The 12188-nt window shown below is 41.4% G+C and overlaps 2 protein-coding genes across 3 annotated transcripts in view; both read right to left on the minus strand.

Annotated features, from left to right (window-relative positions):
• shtn1 (shootin 1) overlaps positions 1-2993 on the minus strand; it is a 30499-nt gene extending 27506 nt beyond the window's left edge. The window contains exons 1-3 of one of the 2 annotated variants that reach the window (XM_056396095.1): positions 2734-2993; positions 1030-1082; positions 447-507 (exon numbers count right to left, since the gene is read on the minus strand). In XM_056396095.1, the coding sequence (XP_056252070.1) occupies positions 447-507; positions 1030-1082; positions 2734-2788 (169 nt within the window). In that variant the 5' untranslated portion in view covers positions 2789-2993. The remainder of the gene's footprint in view (positions 1-446; positions 508-1029; positions 1083-2733) is intronic. The other variant, XM_056396094.1, reaches the window with a different exon arrangement.
• A 591-nt stretch (positions 2994-3584) lies between these two features.
• Positions 3585-12188, minus strand: part of atp6v1ba (ATPase, H+ transporting, lysosomal, V1 subunit B, member a) — a 34683-nt gene continuing 26079 nt past the window's right edge. Inside the window, exons 10-14 of the mRNA XM_056395416.1 lie at positions 9375-9525; positions 8754-8836; positions 8379-8483; positions 7410-7539; positions 3585-4707 (exon numbers count right to left, since the gene is read on the minus strand). Coding sequence (XP_056251391.1) covers positions 4565-4707; positions 7410-7539; positions 8379-8483; positions 8754-8836; positions 9375-9525 — 612 coding nt within the window. The 3' untranslated portion in view covers positions 3585-4564. The remainder of the gene's footprint in view (positions 4708-7409; positions 7540-8378; positions 8484-8753; positions 8837-9374; positions 9526-12188) is intronic.

Here is a 12188-nt window from a genome sequence, read left to right on the forward strand (position 1 = left end):
GCATGCTTGGAAGTCTGTTAATATGCTAGCTCTGTTTCTTTTAAAATTCATTTAATAGTTTAGTGAACGTTCAGCAGTTCATTCATTCAGCTCATGTTTAAAGTCTGAGAATGTAAAACTAGAGATGGAGACAGTTTAAATTATTTTCCCACATTTTGTTAATTATGAAAAGACCCAAATGAACATTGTAAGTACTAATTAACCACTTGGTTACTAACAGCTAATTATCCAAACAGCATTTGTACAGGAATGATCTGTAGCTGTGATCAGTATGAGCTGTTTCCAGTGTAAATCTATAGAGAATGATTTCAGAGCTGCTTTTGTCCACTGGGACAAACTCACTCACACACACATTTTATCAATACATCGATGAGTTAAAGCTTGTTTGTAGAATGAAAACATCTGACTCTTAATCTCACTTCCTGGATCCGGAGAGGTGAACTCACCTTGCTGGATCTCACTGAGCTGCTTGATGGCCTGGTCTCTCTCCTCCTCTAGCCTCCTGCACTGATGTCGGAGACACACAGAGACACTGCTGCTTTAATCTGCCTGGAACAGCAGCTGATTTCATCTGACCAAATGTGTCCAAAAATACATTACACAAAGCACTGTGACCCTGAGGTTTCCATATTCATTTATACCAAATAACCAGAAATCTAGAATCCTGTGTACGACTTGAAATGCATTTTTAAAAAGTTAATTTCCACATTTATCTTACATACATTTATCTATGTGTGAGAACAATAACAACACCTTTGTTCTGTAGAAAGATTTCTCTCAAACCACCTGTTTGTGTATCGGCACAGCTTCTGACAGTCCCCACACACTCTGTCATCTGTCTCCATTGACACACATTGACTCTGCCATTGTTTCTCTGTTGTTACCATTAATTACAATTAATCATCATGACAACTGTTACTGTTAGTACAGCTACCACTACTACTGTTACTGTTATTGAAACAGTAACTTAACCATACAACATCCTTCATATGTGGAAGCAGACCAGCCCTGACCCACAGTGACACTTACCTCCATGGCTGCGGTCTCATGCCTCCTCTGCAGACTCTCATACTCCTGCAGGGCTGTGGGGAGCAGAGGATGCCAGTAAGTCATCTCCATCAGTTAATCACATCACAGCAACACCACTCACATCTTCCTGTTTAAAAAAAGCTGACAAGTGAAAACTTGTCCAGCATGTGATAACATCTCATCCAGTGACTCCCTGTGTCCAGTGTCTGGCCCAGAGTTTCCGGTACAGTAACACTCATACTGCCCAAATGTTTGCCTTGGGTGTTACTGCAGTGCTAAGAGGAAATGCAGAGCTGCCTTCTATTACACATTAGTATTAACAGATAATCTGGCTGCTCACTGCCAACTGTGTTACAGCTAACAGCCGAAAACTGGGGGTCAACATCTGTAAGTCTCAGAAGTCAAACAGATGTTTTTACCCTCCAACACAAACACACGCTGCTGTGTGCTGCTAGCTTTTCTCAATGGAACAACCTGCGTTAATCTGTAACTGCATGTCACCTGCTCATGGTGACTTTCAGGGTTTAGTGAGGTCAGCTCTGAATCCAGCTAAAGGAACAGTCTGTCACAGACAGTACTGTTGTTAGAGAGCACACCCTCAGACAGATGAAAAGATCTCCCCTGTGCAGCCACATTACAGTAAATATAACTGAAACAAATCTTTTTGATCACAGTTACAGTTAGTTTAGTCTGCTGAATTTGACTGATTTAAGCAAAGTGCATATTATGAGCAAAAACAACTAAATCAGGAAGACTCCACCAGCACAAACTGAATGTGTGAGAGTTTGTGTACAGCACACTGGAGCTCATTAAAAGTAGACTTAACATTTCCCGATTGTTTCAGGTAGTGCCAATAAAAGGTTTGTCCCCTATAACTTAGAGCAGAGCCTCAGAGGAATGTTTCAACATATCTGGTGGATTCATGACATGAAGAACTGAGGAACTACTCAGTGTCAGTCTCTTCAGTCTTACGGCTGTACAGTGATATCTCTCATGTCATGGAGCTTTCGGAAGTGTGTCATTATACAGGCTGTACCCTGCCACTGCCATGTGACATGTTATTAACTCACTCATTCATTTAAGTCACTCTGTGTTGTTGCCATGTAATCCTTCAGCAGAGAAACCCTGGAGATGTCCTGGGCCCAGGAGCAGTTACACCCAGCTCTAGGTGTACGAAGTAAGGTGTAGTTCTCCCTCTGTGCCTGGACTGTACCTGTCCTACCCAGACTATACTGTCCCTGGACTGTACCTGTTCTACCTGGACTGTACCTGTCCTACCCAGACTATACTGTCCCTGGACTGTACCTGTCCTACCCAGACTATACTGCCCCTGGACTGTACCTGTTCTACCTGGGCTATACCTGGACTGTACATGAAAACAAACACCCCTGAACACCTGTGAAAGACTGAACTCTGCTGAGTGACACACCTGTGCTCGGTCAGTTCTGCTCACTGGACCAGGAAGCTGGTCTAACACATGGACCCAGTATCGTCCAGCAGAGCAGCGGTGATCTGTTGCTGAGATGAAGACTGATCAGTCTTTACAACTGATCAATAATCAAATAAAGTTTTATTGCATTTTAAATATCTGTATTGTTATCTGTCGCGCGGGTTTCCCTCAGGTCGACAGGATTGGACGTAACATCGGAGCTTTATGACGTTAAACAGCAAAAACCCGTTCATTTTTAGACGTAAAACACTCACCTTGGTCCGACAGGTATGTAATGACATTCATCTCTTCCAGACCTTCGGCAGCCATGACGAGAAACTCTGAGACTAAAGTCCAACAGGAAGTGACCCTCCGCAAACTACAACACAGAACCGTCCAAATAAAATGTTAGAGACTGTCAGGAATATTACAGCTGTAGTGACGGTATTTTGATTCAGAAAAATATATGTGTGTGTGTTTTTTTTTAAAGATTTTAATGTAGCAGACAGTAATTGGTAATAAATGAAATATTGGATTGGAGGCGGTGCCTGTGGTGCTGAGGTCACTGCAGCTGTTTTGTTGTAATAAATATAAAAAAATGAAAAAGACATAAAACAATGTTTATCTTGTGCCTATTGTTCTTTCAGTCATATCTGACGGTCTTCATCAGCATATGCACTTAAACTACACAACCACTTCATTATTTATTTTTATTTTGTATATAGTGCCATTTTGTCTCATTTATTTTAGATTCTGTTTCTATTCTTATTTTGTTTCTTATTACATTTCCCCTTATGCTGCGGTTTCAAATTTTTATTTCCTCTCCAGGGATCAATAAAGGTAGATCTTATTTTGTCTAATCTAATCTTATGAAGTTTGCTCAGTTGTCATACTGAGGTCACCTGATCATGATGATGACTAAGCAAATTCTATAAGACTATAAGATTATTTTGTCATACTATTTCCAGGGTCAACTTTCCCTCCAGGGAAATTTCACTTAATTCCCACTGGAGAGAGAGTCCAACACATTATTTGATCTACATTGACATTATTAGCAAATGAAGCTAAAACAAAGCTGTGTCAGGTCAGAGGAGGGTGAAACTGTATGAAAAAACACAACATGCAATTTCTCATAATTTAATTTATTCATGGACACAAACTCACAAAACCATTATGGTTGCACAACAAAGAATTAGTTTCTGCAGACAGACGGGAATGTTTAGCATACTTTTGTATCCTCTTTTTTATAATACAAATCACAACTAAATACAAATCAAACAATTTAACACGAATAATCTTAACATCCACTGTATTCTCTCAAGAGCAAGGTAGAGGAAGCAAGAGGGAAGAAAGAGTCAAAGTACTGGAGGCAATAGACAAACATGTGAACGCTGCCTGTGGCCAGAGTCTATCTGATTTAATTAACAGCAAACCTGACGCCACAAAATACAGCAGTTTTCTTTATGAAACAATAAACAGGAAGTGGACAAAGTAAGAGAAATCCCAGACTGTAAAATCACTGTCATGTACTGACAGGATTTTAGGGCATTTATTATTTTGTCAACATCCATATAGAAACATCTTTCTTCTGATGGAAACCTCCCTTTTCAGTGGGGGTGGATATTACATATCATTTATTGTAAAAAAAAAATAAAATTAAAAAAAAAAAAAATAATAAGGGGATATTCAGCAGTAACATCCCAATAAATAGAGACTGATCTATCATTTTAAGGATATGTTCATGTTTTTTTGATCAAGGGTAGATATTAAATCCATAGACACTTCCCATACACAACTTCTGGACACAGATACACTACAGTACATCTATAGAGGGGGGTTATTGCCCTGTTCTCGTTCAGGAAAGGGAAGAAGTGGGGGATGGCGTTGGGGTGAGTTGATTCACAGGAAAGAGAAGAAGTGGAGGTAAAAAGACCAGTGGAGAGAGAGAAGATGAAGTTTGAGATGGGTACTGGTTCAACACCATCAGGCTCTGAGCACCAGGAAGTGAAGGGCTGCAAAATGAGATGAAAGAAGGGAATAAAGGGGGAGGAGGAAGGTGGGTAGGATGGTGTGTGGAGCTAGAACAAGAACATCCCTTGGTGTGCCTTAGTGACGGACGGCAGACTCCCTGGGGTAAAACTCGGCCAGCGTGCTCTGAGGAATCCTCTTCAGCATCTCCTTGGGGAAGATTCTCAGCAGCTGCCAGCCGATGTCCAGGGTCTCATATACCGTCCTGTTGTCGTAGGGGCCTGAGAAGACACAGAGGCCACAACGCTGCTGGTTAACATCCAGACATAACATCCACTGTGGCTGTCTCACAAACAGTCTCCGCTGTACGTCAATACAACGTGTTTTTTTTTTTGTTGTTGTTGTCATATTTGTGTCCATCTGATGAATATAAATTCAACAGTAACTCTACTTGTAGCTCTGTTTTGGTCTCCACCTCCTGAAGACAATACAGGAGCTTCAGAAACTCTTCAGATCCACCTTACCTTCTGCCCCACTATCTGAGAATCAATCTGAAATCTCTCACAAAACCATTTACAACAACAATCCAAACCCTTTGCTGTGACACATTGTCACAAATTGTAGTTAGGTGCATCTTTGCTTTAATTATCTTTGAGATGCGTCCAGAACTGGACTGAGAGTCAGTGTCAAGACAACTAGAGTCACCTCCTCGTGGTTGTTTGGTGGTCACAGTCTATCCTTCCTGAGCTACAGCATTGAATAATGAGCTAAGTCGGGGTCTGGGGCAGCTGTGACTCAGGAGGTAGAGCGGGTCCTCCACTAACAAGAGGGTCAGTGGTTCGATCCACGGCTCCTCCAGGCAACATGTCGAAGTGTCCTTGGGCAAGATACTGAACCCCACTTTGCCCTGTTGGCTGTTCCATCAGTGTATGAGTGTGATGTATGAATGTGTGAGTGAATGGGGGAATGTGAGAAGTATTGTAAAGCGCTTTGAGTGGTCAGCAAGACTAGAAAAGTGCTATATAAGTGCAAGTCCATTTATCATAAGTGTTTCTGCAGAACATTATGATGTCACAGTGAAGTTGACCTTTCACCATTTGGATAAAAAATGTCATCACTTCTTCATTTAATCCTGTTAGAAATTTGTGTTACGTCATGTCATAATTACTGAATTAATTCTTGAGTTTTGGTCAAAAATGTGTTTTTGAGTCCAAGCTAATTTCTGTACCTAATTGGAAAAACTTCCCACGTGGCGTTATTGAGATATCATGTTCACAAGGATGAGATGGACAACAACCTGAAAACATGGTCGCCAGCGTCAAGGCATACAGACCAAACCACGGGAGCGCCGCGGTGGCTCACCTGGTAGACCACGAGTCCTTACTGCAGCGACCCAGGATCGAGTCCAGCCTGTGGCCCTTTCCTGCGTGTCATCCACTTTCTCTCCCCACAACTTTCCTGTCTCTCTCACTGTGACTATAATAGCTCCTCAACTGTTTGTGACGTGATGTCATCAATTCTTGATCAAGCCTGTAGTTTGAGGTTTCTCTTCTTTTCTCTTGGTCATGTGACCAGTCTGGGCTTGTAATAATGCATCTACACATCTACGACCTAATGAGGAAACAGGAAGCTCCCAAACACATGACGGGCACATTAGACAGTAGGCACAAACTAGTTTTAATCACCTTATCTGAGTCACTTCAGGTACCCCTTAGTGGAAGTATCAAAGTGATGCTCACTGATACTGGTACTTTACTGCTGCATGCTTTACTGCATGACTGAATCAGCCAATCCAAATTCTTCAAGATATAGTTAGCCTGGCTTAGGTGCACTTTAACTGTTACTCTGGTCTAGTTGTATTTTATTCATTTCAGTGTCAGATTTTTTTATTCTTGTGTTATTCTGTTTGGACTTTATTTGGCTTTTAATTGTGTTTCATGTTCCACTCTATAGCTTCTTTTTCTTCATGTAAAGCACAGTGAACTGCCTGTGCTACTACACAAATAAAGCAGCCTTGTCTACAGACTGCTAGAATAGGGAAACAGCTGGCCCAGCTCTGAACGAGAAATAGTTCCAGCACATAATCCTCACCCAAAACCACAAACTGTTCCTGTCACATTTCTGCTTGTGAAGAGATGAAACAAATGAGGTACAACATTGTCATCAGTGAGGTTCAGAGGTGTTGGTGTGACTCCAACCTCGTCTGTATTTAGCCGCTGGACATAGTTTTATCTGTTTTAGTAAAAACCCTGCAAAAGTTTCAAAATGTTGCAGTGTCATAAATTAAACCCGATCAAGTTTTGTGGTATATTTTGTGATATTAATTTCTTTATTTAAGTTTAAAAATATTTCTCTCTCTCTTTCCCCACATTGTGTTGCTGTAATGAATATTCTCCTGAGGAATGAGAAAGTACGACTGTATGTTCATTTCACCTAGAAGAAGAAACCGTCTGTGGTGAGGTGCGCCTCAGCTAAAAGAAGAAACCTACACAGATCAATAGTTTCCAAGGACAAACATAAACCTAGAAATATAATGTAATCGCCACTTCAACCACCATTTTTCAAAGCAATACCCTGTAATGGAGCAAAAATATTCAATAACCTGATGCATGTCACAACTGTTGTTTTATTTCACATCATCATTGTCCAAATATTATCATCTGCATTTGCAACAGAACAGGAAGCAAGTCCAAAACGTGTGCAAACATACAGGTGCATGTAGGGATCCAGTTACAATACCTAACAATTTACTTTTATTATTAATCAATCTGTATGCTATTTTTTTTTTTGTTGTGGCATGATAAATGACATAAATAATTAATCAGTTATAAAACTAGTTGGCAAGTAATTTTTTGTCAACCAATTATTCGGCTGATAACAACAAGAAGTAATGGCTGCGTTTGTGAGGAGGCAGATGAAAGAAATATATTACATGAACTGTGGTTGCAGTGACACACTCCACCAACACTTTACATCTTCTTACCTTGAGCGATGAAGTTCTTCTCAAACTTCTGCAGGAACTCGAGGTAGAGCAGATCATCAGAGGTGAGGGCCTCCTCTCCCACCACAGCCTTCATGGCCTGGACGTCCTTACCAATGGCGTAACAGGCATACTGGACACAAGGAGAGGCAATGAAGACACCATTGATGACAGTGCATAATATGGTTAAATCTGCTCTCTGCATAAACTACCCTCATTAACGCATTATTACTATAAACACACGTACACCTGCCACTGATCAGTCACCAGGTTTCTCCTCTACCCCCGACATGTTCTGGAGGCATGGCTCACTGTTTCTAACTGTGTGGTGAAGAAGATGCTGCTGTTTGTCCATGTCAGAGCAGGGATCCTCTCCACAGCACCAAGTGTCTGAATTGAATAAATACTCAAACGTTCAAGTTCTACCGGCCTTTGAGTTAGTTTCAGTTTTAGTCGGACCGTGGATGGACTTATTTTAAACATGAGGAAGCACTGCTCCACGTAATAATGTCTTCCTTCATCCACTGAGTTCAAAACTCCAGCAACACTTGCAGTAAAGTATGAGACAGAAAAAATGTACACTAGCCAATCATATGCAAAAACATCCATCCAAATAAAATTGTAGTATAAAGAATGCTTCCCTCTTCCTCCTGGAAGAATCGACCTTCCCACCTCTTTGTCTGGGCTTCATCACTTCTCTTTTCCTACATGCCACTCCTTTCTCCATGCACCTTAAAGTCAGTGAAGTTGTACTCTACTTGGCTTCTCTCCCTTCATTCAGCCATTCCACTCCACTTCCTTCCTGTTTGAGTCATGTGCACTGATTTGAAACCTGGTGACTCGTACACATGGCAGAGAGATCTGTGTTCTCCTGGAGAATCTGATTTCTCTCATCCCCTTCACTGTTTACAGAAAAGAATGAAGAACTGAGCTTATTGGAGAAAAGAAAGTGCAGTAGATGAGATTTGTTACCAGCTGGTTGGAGACATCAGCGTGGTCCTTCCTGGTCATCCCCTCGCCGATGGCCGACTTCATCAGACGAGACAGTGAGGGCAACACGTTGATGGGTGGGTAGATCTGAACAAAAGTAAATGCAAAATGTGAACTTAATCACCATTTTATTGTTTTAACTACAGAGGATGAATAATGTGAATTGATCAATGTGGTTAACGTCTTAGCTTTTAGCCACTGATGTCAGACAGTTCCATGAACAGTAATTATAAAGAAAACACACAAAGTGACTGGTACAGCATGCAGCATTTTGAGTCCAAACTAACCATGGGACCATCTGACCCAAAAAAAACCACCGTTCTGAGCCCCCGAGTGTGATGAAGGACTGATGAATACCTGTCTGTTGTGTAGCTGTCTGTCAACGTAGACCTGACCCTCTGTGATGTATCCAGTCAGATCAGGGATGGGATGGGTGATGTCTGTTAGACACAAACACCTATTTAATCACAACTTCATTATATTTAACTACAGCAGTAACATTAATAGAAACACTACATATAATGCCGCTGTTCTCTGTTCTGTGTCTGAGTGATCTGCAGGTGTCATCACACAGGACAGAGACTCAGGCAGTTTAAAGACTGTCACTGTGAATCAAGAGGCTGACAGCTGCTGGATGAGCAGCAGTGTTTAGTCAAAGCCGACACAATCACCTCCTTGTGATGGGGACTCCTGCTCAACTACATAGGAGCAGACTCTTCATGCTTGTTGCTATGGTAACTGGAGGCATCAAAAATGTCTCCTCAGTCCATTTCAGACGCCGTCTACAATGACTCGCCAAAAGATTTATAAATTTAAGGACAGAAAATAGAACACAGAAGAAGAATTTGTCCAACTACTCTGATGTCCAGACACACACACAACACTGTTTGAATGCATAAATACATGTGTTATACAGAAATCATATCTAGGTCCTCTACAAGGCTGTGCTGAAAGCTGTAGTTCTGCTAATGCTCTCACCATCATTGGGCATGGTGAGGATGGGGATCTGAGTGATGGAGCCGTTTCTGCCCTCCACACGGCCAGCACGCTCGTAGATGGTGGCCAGATCAGTGTACATGTAGCCAGGAAAGCCTCGACGGCCAGGCACCTCTTCTCGGGCAGCAGAGACCTAAAGTGGTGGAAGGATACAAGGTTGTTGACATACATTTTTATTTTATTTCTCTATTTTCCTTATTTTACCTTTAATTATCACCTTATACAATGACTGTAGCACATGTTAGCTGAACACAAAACCAGCAGACATAGAGCAACAATAGCATTCATTTGAAGTAACGCTTGTCCAGTGTTCCCTGTCTTTTAGCTCTGTGTTTGGTCTCCACCAGTTCATGAGGGAAACACCTGGTTCTTCAGCTGCTGAATGCTCCACGATGTTCACTGGTGAGTCACTGACTGTGCCTGTCTGCTGTCGGACAGGTCGAGTGCAGAGGCTCTGTCAGGGCTTCTCCACTGGTGAACTGCTGCTGAAAACTGACCCAACTAATGTCCAATACAGCGTAGAGTGACACTCAGTATACAATGAATTTGGGGGTTGTTCTTTTAACAGTCAAACTTGTTATCTGAGACATCGGTCAGTGCTCTTCCTAAAACCCTTTAGTCTTGTAAAAGTGACATACACTTTGAAATGACAAACAATAGCAGAACATGTGTCTTTATTGTGCTGTAAGGGGTAAACTAGCTCTACCCTGTAACAGGATAATAATGATGCACCATTATTTGAGAGTTTCTTACATGGATCAGCTGATTAAGACCCTTCAGCAGGGACTGTTGTTTCAGTCAGCAAAGTGGATGGCTGCAGATTAAAACCCTGCTTTTCTACCTCTGTCTGAAATCAAAGAAGCACTGCTTAAAAATAAATATTGACCTCAAGTGGTAAAAATGCCACTGTCAGTATAAACTGGGTATGTACCGTGCTACAATGAATAATGTCATAGGTGTACTGCATTAACAGTACAGGTGTTGGGGCTTAGTCAAAGGTCAGTTCTCTACAGGTCGACGACTACAAGTGACACCTCTCACATTTCACCCAGTTATGTTCTGTCTGTAAAAATAAGCAGCTTTAAAATCCTCTGTCCACAGAAATAAATATTAATGTTTGATAATAAGTCAGATTTAACCTTCCTGTGCTTTTTTCATATAAACTCTTCACTTGTAAACAAGTGTAAAAAAAATCTCCTGGAACCATTTACTGTTGGAGAGTCAAGTGATGCTAACTCCTCCTGTATGTTTCAGAAGAGGCAAACAGGTGGTTGGAAATGTCGCCATTCTGTTTTCAGGCCCTCTGCAAAAATGACCAAAAGTAAATCCTTGTTCCCAAAGTCAAGTGAATTCAGAGCAAGCAAGAAAGAAAATGCATCTCATTCATCGCTGGATTCAAAGGTTGATGGGCAGGCTAAACACTTGTGAACTGTAGATTCAATGCAAAACTAAACCTTCACGTGCATGAATGGGAACAGAAGTTAAATGTTAATGTCCTCCTGGCTCTTTGTAAGTGGTGAAATACCCATCAAGCTGCCTGAGTCTTAGCTGACTATTGGTGCAGCGTGCATGTGCCAAGGTTATGGACAGCGAATGCAAGAAGGGAAACGCACATGCACCATTTAAAAACCTACATTGTGCTGCCAGTACAGAGACACAAAGGAGTGAGTCGAGAGGGCCTTACTCCTCGCCATGAGGAGAAAGGAGGGCAGTAGGTGGAGGGGCAGAGAGGGGGACCATTTCCTTTTAAAGCCAAGCGGACAATAATGAAATTAAGGTATTTCCTACACGAATGAAGGACACATTATCCTCCCTTTCAGCAATGAGCACAAGACCTTAGTGAGCCCATCACCTTTGTGCTAATGCTGCAGGGAATTTACACTGGTGTGTCATGTTGACACGCTGCCATACAGTCTGGTGTTTCAACTGCTGCTGGAGTCTTCAGGGAGGATCCAGGATGACTATACTATGGTGAGATGTTACTGAATATACTGCACACGTCGTAACTGTACAGTATTTTAAATTCACACCGACAGTAAAGCAGACATACCTCCATGTGTATACAACAGCTGGGCTAACCCAGCAGCTAACAAACAGCTTTTAGAGCCAGAGAAGAGATTTTCTATTCTTGATCTAGTGTTTCCTTGCAGATCACTTCAGGTTCTTGGATATTTGAGGCCGTCCTGTTTCAGATCTACTCACAGATTTTCAGTGATGTTCAAATCAGGGGACTGTGCAACAAAAGCTTCTGCTTCCGATCATTGTCCTGTTGTAGAGGCCAGCTTCTGTTCACTTACACTTTCTTGACTCACTGCAGGACATCTGCCTCCACAATGTGCTGATGTACAATGGAATTCATTATTCCGTCTGTGCAATGATTCCTACTATAAGTTACTATATTACATTGATGAAATAATAGTGCTCAGTCCTCTGTGCCATAGAGCTCCATTCTTGTCCAAAAACATATCAATGTACATGCTGTTGCATTGGTTGACATGTTCCTTCACTACCATGAACTAAGGCTGCACGATATGCAAAAAATAATAAATAATCATGTTGTGAGTATGGCAGATATATGTGATTTCAGTTGGAATGGTTGTTTTTTTTTCTATTTAATTTTTACTGAAATTAAAAAAAAAAAAAAAGATGATGAAATGATTTGTGTTGGTCTATACCAACAAACATGTTCTTTACATCTGGAAAATATGATTTGTAGGCCGGGCCGTCTCTGTAGCACCACAACACTAACAATGCTAATAATGCACAACAATGTGACACAGATTTGGATATTGCATT

This window comes from Seriola aureovittata, chromosome 14, assembly GCF_021018895.1.
Source record: "Seriola aureovittata isolate HTS-2021-v1 ecotype China chromosome 14, ASM2101889v1, whole genome shotgun sequence".
Taxonomy (NCBI): domain Eukaryota; kingdom Metazoa; phylum Chordata; class Actinopteri; order Carangiformes; family Carangidae; genus Seriola; species Seriola aureovittata.